General features: G+C 38.4%; 1 protein-coding gene across 1 annotated transcript in view; it reads right to left on the bottom strand.

Moving 5' to 3' along the window:
* Positions 1-18068, bottom strand: part of galnt18b (UDP-N-acetyl-alpha-D-galactosamine:polypeptide N-acetylgalactosaminyltransferase 18b) — a 170122-nt gene that overhangs the window by 24934 nt on the left and 127120 nt on the right. The window contains exons 7-9 of the mRNA XM_067412995.1: positions 16099-16284; positions 7009-7146; positions 5619-5714 (exon numbers count right to left, since the gene is read on the bottom strand). Of these exons, the coding sequence (XP_067269096.1) occupies positions 5619-5714; positions 7009-7146; positions 16099-16284 (420 nt within the window). The remainder of the gene's footprint in view (positions 1-5618; positions 5715-7008; positions 7147-16098; positions 16285-18068) is intronic.

The following is an 18068-nucleotide window of genomic DNA, read 5'->3' on the forward strand; positions in this document are numbered from 1 at the left end:
ATGTGGATTTAAAAACGCATGAATAGCTTTTTCTTGCTTTTTAATTGCGACCAAGTTACCTTCTTCACATTCTCGTAAACTGCGCACCTTCTCAAGTGCACTGTCAATCCACTTATTGGGATATTCACGTAATTTAAAATCTGTATGTAGATTAAGGGCTTAACATCAAAATCTTCCTTCCTAGAACAGATTCGATGAAGTTTTAAAAATATCATTGCCTTTAACAAATCTTCCACCTTAGCACACAGATAAAGGCATATCCCACACATCCGCAATATGCAATACGCAATATTGTATTAGATGAATATCTAATACAATGTCCGGTCAGCAATTAAGGCTTCTAACAACTTTAATTTAAATGTAGAATTGTATTTATTTAATTATTTATTTATTGTTCCTGGTTGGTGGAACGATCTTCCGTCCTCCATACGCACAACAGAATCACTCGCTTCATTCAAAAGACAGGTAAAAACTCATCTCTTCCATGAGCGCTTAATCTTATCATAAAAAAAAACTCTTCCTCCGCAATTTCTCTTTTCTTCTTCCCTTTTTCGGTTTTTTTGCTACTCTGAGTAGTATACAAAACTTGGAATTTGGGGCACTTTTTACGTTTCTTTGCCTCTTCTTGACGGATCGCTCCCTGTTCTCCTGAGTTGTAAGTCTCTTTGGATAAAAGCGTCTGCTAAATGCATAAATGTAAATGTAAATGTATTTATTTTCACAAATCCCTTGAAATCACTATATCATTTTCAAAGCCAATGGATTTTGCTTCTCAAAAATATTTTTTTTTGCTTGGTCAAAAATGTATATAGCTGCTTACACAGTTTGCAGAGTTCTTGTTTTTTCAGTCTAAATAAATAAATAAAATAAATAAATAAATAAATAAATAAATAAATAAATAAATAAATAAATAAATAAATAAATAAATAAATAAATAAATAAATAAATAAATAAATAAATAAATAAATAAATAGTATTAGTAACACCATACTAATATTGTGTTTGACCCCCTTTTGCCTTCAGAACTGCCTTAATTCTACGTGGCATTGATTCAACAAGGTGCTGAAAGCATTCTTTAGAGATGTTGGCCTATATTGATAGGATAGTATCTTGCAGTTAATGGAGATTTGTGGGATGCACATCCCGGGCACGAAGCTCCCGTTCCACCACATCCCAAATATGCTCTATTGGGTTGAGATCTGGTGACTGTGGGGGCCATTTTAGTACAGTCAACTCATAGTCATGTTCAAAAAATGTTTGAAATGATTTGAGCTTTGTGACATGGTGCATTATCCTCCTGGAAGTAGCCATCAGAGGATAGGTACATGGTGGTCATAAAGGGATGGACATGGTCAGAAACAATGCTCAGGTAGGCCGTGGCATTTAAACAATGCCCAATTGGCACTAAGGGGCCAACAGTGTGCCAAGAAAACATCCCCCACACCATTACACCACCACCACCAGCCTGCACAGGTGAACAAGGCATGATGAATCCATGTTCTCATTCTGTTTATGCCAAATTCTGACTCTACCATCTGAATGTCTCAACATAAATCGAGACTCATCTGACCTGGCAACATTTTTCCAGTCTTCAACTGTCCAATTTTGGTGAGCCCATGAAAATTGTATCCTCTTTTTCCTATTTGTAGTGGAGATGAGTGGTTCCCGGTGGGGTCTTCTGCTGCTGTAGCCCATAACATGGTTGTGCATGTTGTGGCTTCACATTTGCTTTGCTGCATACCTCGGTTGTAAGGTTATTTGAGTGGATATTTCAGTCAAAGTTGCTCTTTTATCAGCTTGAATGAGTCGTCCCATTCTCCTCTGACCTCTAGCATCAACAAGGCTTTTTTGCCCACAGGACTGCCACATACTGGATGTTTTTTCCTTTTCACACCATTCTTTGTAAACCCTAGAAATGATTGTGCGTGAAAATCCCAGTAACTGAGCAGTTTGTGAAATACTCAGACCGGTCCGTCTGGCACCAACAACCATACCACGCTCAAAATTGCTTAAATCACCTTTCCCATTCTGACATTCAGGCTGCGCCCGAAACCTGCAAAATGCTGCCTTCGGAGGATACATTTCAAGGCAGGAAGTCATCGAGCCACGTCCGAATATATTGTTTGCTCCACTTCCTGTCTCCTGAGATACCTTCATCTGATCGATTTTTGAAGGCAGCACACATGTATCCTTCGCTGCCTTTTATATGCCACAATCCTGTGCTTTCCATTCAGTGACAGTTGAGCTGGGAAAAAAGAAGGCGTCCAGAAGTTGCATTTGTGGGTCAGTTTGTGTGTAAATGTACGTTTTTTTCCCCCAACATATTCCACTTCTGATATCATTTCTAGCGAGAAATCACTATTGTAGTAATTAAATATGTGTTTAGTTATCACCAGAGCTCTCTCTATTTAGCTGTAGATCATTAAACTGTTACACTGCCTTAGAAGTCTGTCCAAAATTAGTTTCGTTAGGTGCCTTCATGCACAAAACGCTGCCTGCAGAGTCATTGGCTAATGAGGCAGCGAGGCAACGAGTCAGCTGCCTAGGTTTTCGGACGCAGCCTCAGTTTGGAGTTCAGGAGATTGTCTTGACCAGGACCACACCCATAAATGCATTGAAGCAACTGCCATGTGATTGGTTGATTAGATAATGGCAATAATTAAAAATAAACCAGGTGTTCCTAATAATTCTTTAGGTGAGTGCATATTATATATATATATATATATATATATATATATATATATATATATATATATATATATATATATATATATATATATATATATATATATATATATATATATATATATATATATATATATATATATATATATATACACACACACACACATAAGTGCAAAGAGGTCAAAACAAGACCAGGAATGCCTTTGTTACATACAAATTATGATCTGCTGCACAGCATACTATATACAGTTCATCAGTTAACATCACCACCATGCATCAACAAAATATTCTGTATCACACTGTAACTCAGACATTAATAAACACCATTGTTATATGTTCATATTTTGCTGTGATGTTTGGGCAGCCTCCAACTACCTCCAGAGACTCAAAAATATTGGCAGAAAACTCTGGAAAATCAAACAGCCTCCTCTGCACAAAAACACTTATGACTGTCATCCCAGCCCACTCTTTCTGCAATATTGTGCCTGACTGTGTGCTTCTCATATAAAGGCAATGTGCAGATTTACTAGTTTAATACTCATAGTACAGACAACATAAAGCAATAACCACCCAGAGGAACATTTTTATTTCTGAGGTTGGTCCATTATAGCTCAAGAGACATAATGGAGTTCTCAGTTATTTCTCATTTAATCTCAGATATTTCAAAAAACGTACAAAAAGAAACAAACAAATAAACACACACACACACACACACACACACACACACGAACCTGAGAAGCAGGAGATAATTTGCTCTTCATTTAATCTCTAATTTTAACTTCAATCATAACAACTCTCAAAATAGTTTTAGCATGTTAATGAATATGTTAATGTATTTGATCTTGGTGGACAAAGTTGCTAGGAGATATGTTACTGCTGCATGAATAGATATAAATTCACAAGCTCACACTTACATAGAATTAAATAGAGTAAAGGTTATGCGTATTTGCCGTTCTGGCCGTGAGGAGATGGAATGGTGGAGGGTCACTAGAAAACTCTCATGGAACAGAGGTAAGTCTGCTGTATACAGTATATACCTCTTATTAATTGAGTTGATTAACTAAATTTGGTACTCCTATGTTAATTAGGTTAATTATCTGAACGTGCTCCTCCCAAACTGTGTTAATAAAACATCATTAATTCCCATAGCAGATCAGGCAGGTGGAGTTGGGGGACGTGGAGGGTTTCAGAGGAACTCTAATATTGCTGCAGGACTTGCCTTCAGCGAACACTGAACCAGACTAATTAAATGTTGAGCAAGAAATCTCATTGGCTGTAGAAGCTTGTGCCATGTAGTAAATGATGTGATTGGATCTAAAGGACCTATCAGGTTGCACCATCTAGAGTTTTATGACTTATAGGCCATGTTCAAACTGTATTTGAGTTCTTAATACGGTTACATTGGCACACAGTTCAGTTATTTACAGAAGTGACAACTGTATTCTATAACTGAACACACACCAATACATTTCAGAACATCATTCTCAGAAAACTTTTGCTGTATGGACAGAACCGGAATGGACAACTAGTGGCGAAAGATCCTATGGTTACTGGTCTTTCTTAGATAGGTCACCTATATCTTGGATGCCCTGGGAGTAAGAAGATAAACATCAAATTTTCATTTTTGGGTGAAATATCCATTTGATTGCATAATATTTTTTTCTTGGCTCATAATATTTAATCACTCATAGTCTTCAGAGTTATTTGGTCCGAATATTTCCTGAAAGAAACTACAATAAAGGAGATTTGCCAGGGATTGTTTAAACAAGTTGGCCATGTCAAGATAACCCGTACTGAACACATTAAAGAACACAGCCTCCCTCAGCAGGTGGATGAGAGAGAGCATAACCAGTACAACGAGCTATTTTACAAAAGTGAAACAAATCTGTAATCTGTCATGCACTGCCTGACAATGAAGTTTTTTGCATTTTCTTCCGTCAAGGAACTTAAAGTTTTAGCTTTTAACTCTTTTCCCACCAGCGTTTAAAAAAAGTTACCATCAGCATTTTTTTCTAATCATTTTTACAAAAGTTTCATGTCACCCAGAATATTTTTTTACATTTTATAGTACCAGGAAATTAGATTATATCTGAAAATGCAATATGTCAAAAGAAAGAGGATGTTCTTCAGGACAACTCTTGTAAGTGGGTAAGCTTCATTAAAAAAAATCAACATTTTGAGCAAAAAGGGCAGAAATTTCACATTTTTGTCAAAGACTTCATCCAAATCGGATTATTACGGTGATCAAACACAGATGAAGTAGATGGAGTCCATCAGCACCCCTAATACTTCACACGTAGCTCGCTCTGGGTCAACATTTCATTCAGTACGATTAGGTAGTTTTGATTTATATGATGTTTAATGTTGATGATCGCTCACTCGTTTCTGCTTCTTCTTCTCATGTGTTTGGCGATTCTGTACTCTTTCAGACGATGAATAACAGCCCTCCCCCACCGTATAACAGTGAAAACACAGAAAGCATGACATTTCCGTCAACATTTTAAATATATTCATCAGTGCCTGTGTTTATTTTCAATTCTCAACACATTTGCACTTTTATATTTTTGTCCCAAACACAAATGCAGCCATGTCATGATTAAAGTGAGTAAAGGCATGCATGTGAGCGTTTAGCGCAAACACCAGTTAACTGACTACCGCAAACCTTAGTGAATCATGTTCTGTGATGTATTTAAATATTCTCCTCCCATACATTTTGTGTTTGAAAGGGAAACTCCTACAAATGCGTATGCAAAAATAACTATTCATTGCTAACCTTTTTTACGTTAGTAAATCCTGACAGTAGTTATTTAACGGCACTGGTGCGAGCTGTTAAATCTGGCCCTAAATGCATTCAACTGGCAGCCCACAGAGAAGAAAACCAATGTCTAGCCACTCCACTGATGCATGTGAACAGAGCGAGGAAGGCCACTCACCTGAGGTGTCATCCCGTGACAGAGGTAAAGGATGGGAATGTTGTCAGTGTCTGGCCCTTGGTCGAGACACAAGTCAGTCTTCAGAGAGTTTCTCAGCTAAGAGAAAAAATGATACCATCAGGAGAATTAAGTACACAATCTTTCTTTTGTTGTCGTCCCTCTCTCTCTCCATGTCTTTTCTCATAGAGTAGGTAAAACTCAAGGCTGTTGCTCACTTACATCGTAATTCTTCTCCTAATTACAGGTTGTAATTATAAAATTCATTTTCATAAGTGTATGCACACTCATGAATCATCTAAATTATATTCCAGTCGAAGTCCTTGGCAAAGTAAAAGAGGTGTACTGTCACGCCTTCCACAAATAACTTGAACTCGCTGTGCTTCTGTTTACCTGATTTTCCCTCCAGAGTATAAAGAACCTATTAGGAAAATCATTTCATGCAGAGCCTCAAAAACAATTTTTCTCCATAGGCCTCGAAGTGTATTGTAACTGCTAGGTCTAATGAAAATAATGTTTAAACACATGGCTGTATCAGTGACAACGGAATTCCTAGCGGAGGACTTCAGTGGATCGTATCTCTGTTTTGGCATTTTCCGCTGGATTCAGCTGAATACTGCTGTGCCTTTTATCACTGTGTGCTGAATTTCAAGCCAACATGATTGACAGGCTCATCAAATGCAGTCACTCAGAGTAAAGTAATGAGGGCGAGAGCTATTTCGGAGCCCTTTACTCCCAGAATTCATTTCAATAAGGCTGACCTATTTTCCACAGTTTCTTCCTTTTAAATTGCGCCTGTGAAAACACATATGATGAAATCAAGCACAGAAAGAACACCTCACCCAGCCTGCTTCTGCATCAGTACTGACTCAAGTGCATTATTATTTTGTCTAGTATAGGAAATAAAAAAAGTCAATGAATTGTTTGGACTTGACATGCATGGCTAATATAAACAGTATGTGTGTGCCGCGCTCCAGTGTGTTTCGCAGACATCATTTTGTCAAGCAAATTGGAAAATCCTCTTCAGACGCCTCGGACGGAACGGAGAGTGGGTGTCGCACGTGGCAGGCGCTGCTCTCAAATCCAGCCTCAATGGTAAAATATCTGGGCATTCACAATGAGCTGTGGCTTATTCAGCACTCGCAGGAGCCGCGGTTCAAGCTTTAGCCGTGCGGAGAGAAACTGCCTTACGACCGCCACTGCTCTGACTGGACTAATCTTTTCACTTGCAGGGTTTTATTACAACACGATTTGATTCCAGATAACACTGCACTGCTGGGAAATGAATCAATCGGACAGAACATACACTGTATTTGAACTCTCTGTTTGCTCTTTTCATGTGCTGAGCGTTTACTCTTGCTTCCTCTTCACTGGACTTAATACAAATACTCACCACTCCATATGCGATGGTGTCTGTGTACATTCTCATCTCAGGGTAAATGTTCACTAGATACCAGCGGAAGGTCTTGCACTGCAGTTTTTTCCTCAGTGCTTTCCTTTCCTTGATGTCACCGATGTCTATCCCTGAGTCCTGATGACACACGAACACAAACAAATATAAAAAAGTTGATTGTTGGTTCGGTTTCATTAGCTAGTCCTACTATGCAGTCCGTTTTGCATCATCCCCATCATATATACATTTATTTCTAAAAACTGATTGGAACCCTCAGAGCTGATTGGAACTGATTGCGGCACACACGTGGAGTCAATTATAAAATTAATTAATAAATCAAACCCAAACTAAAGAAAACCCATTTGTTCATTTACAACAGATACAATTTAATCAACATCAAAGCTTAAGAACTGAAATGTCATCATTCATATTTGAACAACATACGCAGACCATACCACTGACAAAAACACCTTTAAGATTGTACTGTAAGATTAAGTCTACAAAGTGTGGGAATCAGTGCCGTTTCTAGGCATAGGCAAACTAGGCGGTCGCCTAGGGCGCCAACAGCTGGGGGGCGCCAATGAGCCCCCGCCCCAACAAGATTTTTTAGTTATTTCATATATATTTTATTATTAATATTTCGTACTTTTGCTATTTCAAGGCATTATGATTAGTTGCGATTATTGGAGTGAAGTCGCCATGGTGATAGTGGCGCTGCTGTAATGAAATGAGATCATGTAGAGGGCGGCAGAGAACGTCGTCATCCGTGGCGTTGTAACGCTTGTGTCCGAGTGAAAAATGCGGATCACTTAATGTTACTGGAGTGGATGCAAACACGGAGGCGATTAACATCAAACAGATCGCACTTTATTCCCCGCTGAACTCTCATCACAAACTCCCTTTCTGTCCACAGCATTACTTAATAAAACAAAATAACTGACTGTTAGCAACAGAAAACAAAAAATAATCCCCACACATGGGAGCTCAAGACTCAGTGCGCACATACACAAAATGCAGACTTCGTTTGCAGGGAGCGCGCGCAACTTTTAAAGGGGCCACACTATATTTCTACTCGTTACAGCGTGCTTTAGTTTCATCATCATGTAAAGGTCAAAGCCATCAGGGGCTCAATATCGTAAAAAGAAAAAAGAGGAAATATAAAAAAAAGAAAGCGAAATATACAGGTATGTTAGCCTATTTATTGGTCTCTACTAAGCTGGTCGCTCTATCATAACGTTGAGTGAAACATTACACTGAGTATTAGTACTGGACGGACCACACGCCATGCTCATTTCAGGTGCAGAACATCATAGCAGTTCATTTGAATATTTATTTATTTTACATTAGAGATAGCTGTTTAGTGTAAATTGATCAAGTAGGCTAATACTGTCATAACCATGGGCGTCACTAGGCCCTTTTTTATGAACTTGTGCATCAGCCCCCCCTAAAAAAATATGTGATTAACCTTTAAAACATATGAAACTGGCGCAAGGCTTCAGCTACTGCTTCGTCCCGTCTTTTAGTCTTTGTGTCACTCACTGTGTTCTTCAATCCGCAGCGGCGCCGAGTGACATGGTTTTCAAGCTATTGTTATCAAAGTTTTTGGCCTTCAGAACATCTTAAAATACACATATGTAGATCATAGAAATCAAAATTTTCTCGGGGGAGCATGCCCCGAACCCCACAACATCTGTGATCTCAGTGATAATAAACCTAGCTAAATTATTCGATTAATGCATGTACAATATGCCCATGAAATAAGGAAGTCATATTTACTTAATAAGTTTAAGTTTTAAAAAAAAAGGGGGGGGGGGGGGGGGGTGCAACATATGAATCTCGCCTAGGGTGCCAGAAAGGCTAGAAACAGCCCTGGTGGGAATAACTGTTTTATTATTGAATTCCTGCTACTTCCCATTGTTTTTCAGTGTAAACACACTCTGGACGTACATCTTTAACCATTGCTTTCGCATCTCACTTCCTTTGCAGCACAGTTAACACTTCTGGACCCACTTTATATTAGGTGGCCTTAACTACTAGTACTAACATTGTAATTAATCATTTGATACAATGGACTTATTGTGTACATACATGTTTTAACATTGTACTTACATTTTCAAAATGACCCGCATGTAATTACTTTTGTAATTAATTTCTGTAGTCACATTTGTAATTATACTTTTGGCACTTCGCTTACAGCTAACCCTACCCTTAAACTGACCCACACCACCACACCTGTCCCTAACTTTACCCTTAAACTGACCAACACCACCAAACCTGTCCCTAACTCCACCCTTAAAATGACCCACACCACCACACCTGTCCCTAACTCTACCCTTAAACTGACCAACACCACCACACCTGTCCTAACCCTACCCTTAAACTGACCCACACCACCACACCTGTCCCTAACTCTACCCTTAAACTGACCCACACCACCACACCTGTCTCTAACTCTACCCTTAAACTGACCCACACCACCACACCTGTCTCTAACTCTACCCTTAAACTGACCCACACCACCACACCTGTCCCTAACTCTACCCTTAAACTGACCCACACCACCACACCTGTCTCTAACTCTACCCTTAAACTGACCCATATCACCACACCCGTCCCTAACTCTACCCTTAAACTGACCCACACCACCACACCTGTCCCTAACTCTACCCTTAAACTGACCCACACCACCACACCTGTCCCTAACTCTACCCTTAAACTGACCCACACCACCACACCTGTCCCTAACTCTACCCTTAAACTGACCCACACCACCACACCTGTCCCTAACTCTACCCTTAAACTGACCCACACCACCACACCTGTCCCTAACTCTACCCTTAAACTGACCCACACCACCACACCTGTCCCTAACTCTACCCTTAAACTGACCCACACCACCACACCTGTCCCTAACTCTACCCTTAAACTGACCCATATCACCACACCTGTCCCTAACTCTACCCTTAAACTGACCCACACCACCACACCTGTCCCTAACTCTACCCTTAAACTGACCCACACCACCACACCTGACCCTAACTCTACACTTAAACTGACCCACACCACCACACCTGTCCCTAACTCTACCCTTAAACTGACCCACACCACCACACCTGTCCCTAACTCTACCCTTAAACTGACCCACACCACCACATCTGTCCCTAACTCTTCCCATATTTAACTCAATATCAGCAAAAGTGTTTTGCAATACAATCTGAACACAATAAGTACATTGTACTTACTTTTTGATGTAAGTACATAGTAGTTAAGGCCACCTAATATAATGTGGGACCAAACTTCTTTTTAAAAAGAGTCTCTAGACCTTGCACTTTTTTAACTCGCACTTTTCAACAGCAAAAACATGTTCTGTGTGAACCAGTCCATAATGTGACAGAAAAAATGGGGGTTATGGTTTTTTAATATATTTTTTTTATTGCCAGCTACTGCTAGCGTATTTGATAATTTTCACAAAAATGTCATGGCCCCCATTAATATTTTATTTTTATATTGTTTATCTGAACGGACCGTCTTCTTTTATTCTAGCTTCATGCATTCTTTTTCATCAACACTTGCATGTGGGTATAAAAAGCTAAAATGTGAGCCAAAGGCTGAGAAAATCTAATTTTATCTTATAATTCTAGCCTCTTTTCGCTGGATTCCTGTCTTTTTTAGAACTCGATTCAACATTTTGCAGATTGTTTTTAAAGCTCTTAACGGACAAGCCCCATCCTACATATCTGATCTTATTCATTTAAACTCAGCTCCTAAATCCCTCAGATCTGCCAATAAAGCTCTCTGATATGCCCCACAGTCACGTCTTAAATTGAAAGGTGACAGAGCCTTTTCAGATGCCGTTTCCACCTGACATTAAGAGGGCTCTTTCTGTTTCTGATTTTAAATCTAGACTTAAGACACACCTTCACTCTTGTCTTTAGCATTTCCTGATTATTAAATTGGATTAGTAAATGTTATCTTTGATTTACTCTCTTTTATTTGATATTTTATTGTATTGTATGATTGTTTCATATGGTCCGTGTAAGCTGATTGTTTCTGCTTCTTCTTCTCCTGTGTTTTGATCAGGAGATTCGGTTTTCTTTTTTAGAAGATGCATAATAGCGTTCCCCTGAAAAGACGGAAAGCTGGAAAAAGCTAGGGCTTTTCCAGTGTCCTCAATATTCTTTTGTCATTTAACCTAAGCCATATATTTAAATGGATAGTCCACCCCAAAATGATGTACAACATATATTATTTTGTGTTCAGCTGAAGACAGAAATGCATTGAAGAAATCATGAAGAAATGAGGGTGAGCAAATGATGACAGCATTTTCATTTTTTAGCTGGACTATCACTTTAATGACATTACTCTGCAGGAAGTTACATTAGTTTTGGCTGAAAGAGGCTGAAAGTCATATAGAAATTCTCTCTTAAATTACAACATACACTATTAGAAGAAAAGGTTACAGTCTTAAAAGGTTCTGACAATTGATTTATATATAGAACCTTTTAGGGGTTTCAATAATAAGATAATTTATGGATTTAATAAATAAATGCATAAATCCATCAATAAATTCATTTTCAACTTTGATTCATTTTTATGAATTAAAAGTCTTGTAAACATAATGTATTACTTAAAAATATTATGCAACCATTTCAGACATTTCTCAATATAGAGCCTTCTTGGCATAAAGCGTTCTGTAAAATTGACTCAAGAGCCTTAGGCTACTTTTTACCCCGAGGGTACGCTTACATGACAATGATCTACTAAAAAAAAGGTAAAGAAAACACTATTGTCAAAATGTTTCCATTCACACGGACCCACGGAAACAAATAAAAGCGCTGTGTTCTGCTGCCAGGCCAGTAGATGGCGATGGCACTTTGTAAAGAAACACTACACAGCTATAGACTCGTAACACACATACAGTCTTGTTCAAAATAATTGCAGTACAATGTGACTAACCAGAATAATCAAGGTTTTTCGTATATTTTTTTATTGCTACGTGGCAAACAAGTTACCAGTAGGTTCAGTAGATTCTCAGAAAACAAATGAGACCCAGCATTCATGATATGCACGCTCTTAAGGCTGTGCAATTGGGCAATTAGTTGAATTAGTTGAAAGGGGTGTGTTCAAAAAAATTGCAGTGAGGCATTCAATCACTGAGGTCATCAATTTTGTGAAGAAACAGGTGTGAATCAGGTGGCCCCTATTTAAGGATGAAGCTAACACTTGTTGAACATGCATTTGAAAGCTGATGAAAATGGGTCGTTCAAGACATTGTTCAGAAGAACAGCGTACTTTGATTAAAAAGTTGATTAGAGAGGGGAAAACCTATAAAGAGGTGCAAAAAATGATAGGCTGTTCAGCTAAAATGATCTCCAATGCCTTAAAATGGAGAGCAAAACCAGAGAGACGTGGAAGAAAACGGAAGACAACCATCAAAATGGATAGAAGAATAACCAGAATGGCAAAGGCTCAGCCAATGATCACCTCCAGGATGATCAAAGACAAGTACTGTAAGTACTGTTACAGTTAGAAGACGTCTGTGTAAAGCTAATCTATTTTCAAGAATCCCCCGCAAAGTCCCTCTGTTAAAAAAAAGGCATGTGCAGAAGAGGTTACAATTTGCCAAAGAACACATCAACTGGCCTAAAGAGAAATGGAGGAACATTTTGTGGACTGATGAGAGTAAAATTGTTCTTTTTGGGTCCAAGGGCCACAGGCAGTTTGTGAGACGACCCCCAAACTCTGAATTCAAGCCACAGTACACAGTGAAGACAGTGAAGCATGGAGGTGCAAGCATCATGATATGGGCATGTTTCTCCTACTATGGTGTTGGGCCTATTTATCGCTTACCAGGGATCATGGATCAGTTTGCATATGTTAAAATACTTGAAGAGGTCATGTTGCCCTATGCTGAAGAGGACATGCCCTTGAAATGGTTGTTTCAACAAGACAATGACCCAAAACACACTAGTAAACGGGCAAAGTCTTGGTTCCAAACCAACAAAATTAATGTTATGGAGTGGCCAGCCCAATCTCCAGACCTTAATCCAATTGAGAACTTGTGGGGTGATATCAAAAATGCTGTTTCTGAAGCAAAACCAAGAAATGTGAATGAATTGTGGAATGTTGTTAAAGAATCATGGAGTGGAATAACAGCTGAGAGGTGCCACAAGTTGGTTGACTCCATGCCACACAGATGTCAAGCAGTTTTAAAAAACTGTGGTCATACAACTAAATATTAGTTTAGTGATTCACAGGATTGCTAAATCCCAGAAAGAAAAAAAAAATGTTTGTACAAAATAGTTTTGAGTTTGTACAGTCAAAGGTAGACACTGCTATTTTTTTGAACACACCCCTTTCAACTAATTGCCCAATTGCACAGCCTTAAGAGCGTTCATATCATGAATGCTGGGTCTCATTTGTTTTCTGAGAATCTACTGAACCTACTGGTAACTTGTTTGCCACGTAGCAATAAAAAAAATACTAAAAACCTTGATTATTCTGGTTAGTCACATTGTACTGCTATTATTTTGAACAAGACTGTATGCTTAATGTCACCGCTTTCACAACTTTGCATAGTTTACACAGAGACAATAACAGTATCATTTTCAAGAACTTGCAATTTGAATTTGTAGAAAATAGTGCTTTGTCGTTTAACGTAGAAGGAGATTATTGGACTGCAGATTTGCCACATAGTATTGCAGTGATTTATGAAAATAGAGCATTGAACCTCGTATACCGCTGGAACTGAAATAGAAATGAACATCTCAGTTCATGTTGCTCAGCACACTAGAGTCATGTCTTTGTTCCTACATCAACAGTCACTTCCCTTTCTCCCTTTCCCTCCTCTCAACATTCAGCTTGGGTCTGGGAATCTGCTGCAATCTCACGACGCCTTCCGCTTTCACCAGATCTTAATTGCTGTCTTGCTGATAAATGCACGAGCAGGGCCAAAGCTCCCTAAATAAACAGAGCACTGTAACATATGGCTGGAAGCATAGCTGAGGGCTGGAGAACGATAAATGAGGTAATGGTTGTTTAATAGACAATAACATCCTTATTTCTCTATGCAGTCTATTTACTTTTCTACGGCTTTATAATCAGATCTACATTGTATTTATTCAAGTTATGTATGACTGTACAGTATTGACTAGGGGTATAATATTTATTTCCAACATTGGAAACAAAATGTTCTGTTCTGCAGCACATTTTAAACGCTGTAGCTTAAAAGAAAATGTATCTACTTGTTAATTAATAAAAGTATTTTTATCAGCTCAGTCAAGCTCAGTGTTAAGTTTGAGATCAGTTTTGGCTGTTCATTTACATGACAATGCATTGTATGGGCCTGGAAACACAAACTTTTAGAAACGGGATTCAAATATCATGTTTAATAGGCTCTACAAAGACGTGAAGTTGTGGAAATAGTGCGCATGAGTATTACGTGTTCAATATAACCTATTTTAACGATCCTTTGGGGTATATCCGAACAGTTGTTGTATCAGCCGCAGGGTCTAAAAAGGTTGGCTCTTAATTTTGAGTCATGGGTGTGTTTTAGGCATAACATGCGATAAAACCAAACAGAGTATCATCACCCATTCGCTTTAAAAGCCAGTTGTGCTTGGACCATAGCGGATTCGCTATTTACATGGTGTAATTTGCAAGCGGAAGGACTGAATTCTTCTCCAGAAAGGAGTCCTTTTATTTTCTTATTTAAAAAAAAAAAAAAGTATGTTTGTGTGCTGCTGCAACGTCCGTGTGTGTGTAATACACAGAGTGTAACAGTGTTGTGCCTATAGGCGCATATTACTAAACGTGCCCTTTAAATAACACAACAAATACTGCACTACTGACTCATTTTTATGCAGCAGTTGTTTCCAGTTCCTCAAAATAGCAACGTGCCCAAAATGCACCTGAACACAGCGAGTTTTCAGACCCGCACACTCATGCGCGAGTCCATTTGCTATTTATTTATTTGTTTCTTCATCAGTGCATTGTGACTGGTCGACCACTTTGAGCATGTTTCAGAGTTGCCAAGTCCCTTTTCCAGATGAAAACATAAGACCAAAATCGAGGCATTTCCTGAAAAAAATCCCTTAAGAGTGGATTTTTTTTACTTTGCAGACCTTTTTTCATGCTCAAACAGCAAAATTACATACTAAAAAAAGGCATAATCATTACATATCAGTCTCTTATTGATCAAACGTCTTCACGTGATACAAATTCACAGTTTACCAAATTTGAACTTTGGAACACAGTGAATAATTATAGATAATATTGAATTAATTAATTAAAAACCTGTTGAATTACAAATTGTGGCAGATACTATTTTCACATCAGTGTTGTTGTTTAAACATTATGCAATAATAACAGAGTGTAAATTATTATATATTTTTTAAATTATTAAATAAATGGCGCCTTATTGGGCTTATATAAAGCCCTCCCTAAACCTACCCTTAACCGATAAACTCACGTTAGACACTTTTTTTTCCACTTTTCGAATATTTTCTTAATTTTTATTGAAAATAAATGCCTTTCTGATCTAGTATGTGATGGGACAAGGGATTAGAGCAAGTTCGGCAAAAGGCGGATTCAATCCTTGAGTTGATTTGTGTCAACTGTCTGCCATGCACTCTAAGAAATGAGTTGGGTTGAAAATGGACAAACCCATAAATTGGGTTGTTTGAACCCTAGTAAATTGACCCATTCAAATAACCTAATTTCTGGGTTTGTTTATTTTCAACCCAGCTTGGGTTGTTTTTAACCCAGCATTTTTTAAAATGTGTGCTTTACTCCTATATCACTGCTGCTGTGTCTTCTAAACCAATGTGTTCCGTCCTTTTGTCTGGCCCAAGCGGACATCAGTGGGATGAGATCATGCAAATAGCATTTGCCAACAAGGCAATCTATTTGCACTTAGTGTAAATAGACACTTTACATATAAACACCTTAAATCTTTTGTAAGTTTTGGAACTTGTATTGCTTTTCTTGTGTTACTGTCTCATTTGGGTGAGTTTTATCATTATTCATTTATAAGACGTGTTGGATACAAGCAGAATATCTAACGGTGTGTATAGCTGACATAGTGCTCACCTCTTGTGGAATGTTCCAGGCCATGTAGACGTGGCTTTTAAACTCATCCATCCACACTTCAGCCACTCTCAGAGCATTTCTGCGCACGTGGGCAGTAAGATCCTCTGTGTAGGGTTTGTGGGCGCGCTCGATATGGGCGATACGAGCACAGGGCAACACCTCCACACTTCCTCCACACTGCCACACCTACACAGACACAAAGAGTCTAAATAAAAATACATTTTCACGCTGAGAAATAGAACAGGCACAATTCTTGGAAAGATACATCTACTCTCTAGCTCAGACTGAAGAGCTGATAATATGCAGACGCTTTCTTGCGTAACACTATGTCATTAAGAATAAAGCTCATGTGGCCATCTTAAGGACATCCAGACCCCCATGAGACCCTGAAAGGGCATTTCATTTATGGCATGCGAGGTAAATTGGATACATTTAAAATACTGATTTGTCTCAAGGGGAAAAGATAATGCATGCGTCCTTGCAGGTAAACACTTGCTTGGTTCTTCTATGGCTGTCTCCTAACAGAGATGTAACCTCATAAGTGATTTGACACACTATACAGAGACAGCAACTCTGTGCAGAATTCAAATAGATCTCCACGTGAAGCACATAGTGAGATGTGAACCAGAGTTACCACAGAGTTTTGAGTTAGCATGTTGCTAAACTAACCATCAGCCTGGCAAATACCAGAGCATAAAAACAAATGCTGCTTAAATGGTCAATTTGTATTACAATTGAACACATTTTTCAATATTTCTTAGTACTGAATATAGATGTGTGTACACTTTGGCATAGTTTTAAAAAGGGTACTAAACTTGATTTTCATCACGGGGGGGACTTTACATTCGGTTTGTACTTGGGTACATTTCAGTAATGGCCTAACCATTACTGAAATATACCCAAGAAAATCAAGTTTTTCCATGTAGTTTATATGTCTAACCCTAACCCTAATATCTTAAGTCAACTTTGCTGAGTATTTTCTCTTTAAAAATGCAGTGAACCAAAGACAGTCTCAAAAAATGTGATGTCACAAGCTACCTTCCAATCACGTCAACGTGAGGGCGGGCTTTAGCATTTCATCAACTATTTTCTGAAGCAGTGTTCTGTTGATATGAAAATGGTATGGGTTAGGGTATATTATGAGGGTATATTATTTAGTCAGCCACCAATCGTGCCAGTTCTCCCACTTAAAAATATGAGTGAGGCCTGTAATTTTCATCATAGGTACACTTCAACTATGAGAGACAAAATGAGAAAAAAATTGCTAAAGCTGCGTTGGGCAAAAAGCGCTTTCAGCGACAATAGAATATGCCCCCTAACTATTAACAATGTGTAGAATAAAAAAATCCATTATTCTTTCAAGATTTGAACTGCATTTTAAAGTCATTGTTATGGTCAGACAATTTAAAAGAAAATATAACCTGAGGACAAATATGACAATCTGAGAGGTCAGGACTTCACTTTGAAGCAAGAGGAAATGTATCGAGATTGTGTGGAGTGTATTATGAGGCTGAGCAGAAGAAGCTATCAAGGACACTTGATATACGCTTCGCTCCAGCAGGTACACTCTGCTCTCACTATGGGGAGGAAGATGAAGCTGCCATTATATCTCAGACAGAACTCCCTATAAATGTATTGCCCACTTTTAAAGGGGTGTTCACACTGGCATCGAATCAAAGCAACAACGCCACAAGAAGTCACTCATTTTCAAAGAGAGTTGGCAATTCCCAGAAACAGTGAATGTTGGAGATTTCATTAAGGTTGACCAATGTACCCATCAAAAGTTTAGAATGATCACAATAATCACATATGATCATTTTTTCACAATGCTTTTGAAAGAAGTTTCTTATGCTCACCAATGTTGTATTTATTTAATGAAATACAATAAAAAACGTTATATTGTGAAATAAACTGACTGGCCAAAAAAGTCACTGTTTGGATTTAAGTAGGTAACCTAAGAGTCTATGACT

Source organism: Pseudorasbora parva, chromosome 1 (assembly GCF_024679245.1).
Source record: "Pseudorasbora parva isolate DD20220531a chromosome 1, ASM2467924v1, whole genome shotgun sequence".
Taxonomy (NCBI): Eukaryota; Metazoa; Chordata; class Actinopteri; order Cypriniformes; family Gobionidae; genus Pseudorasbora; species Pseudorasbora parva.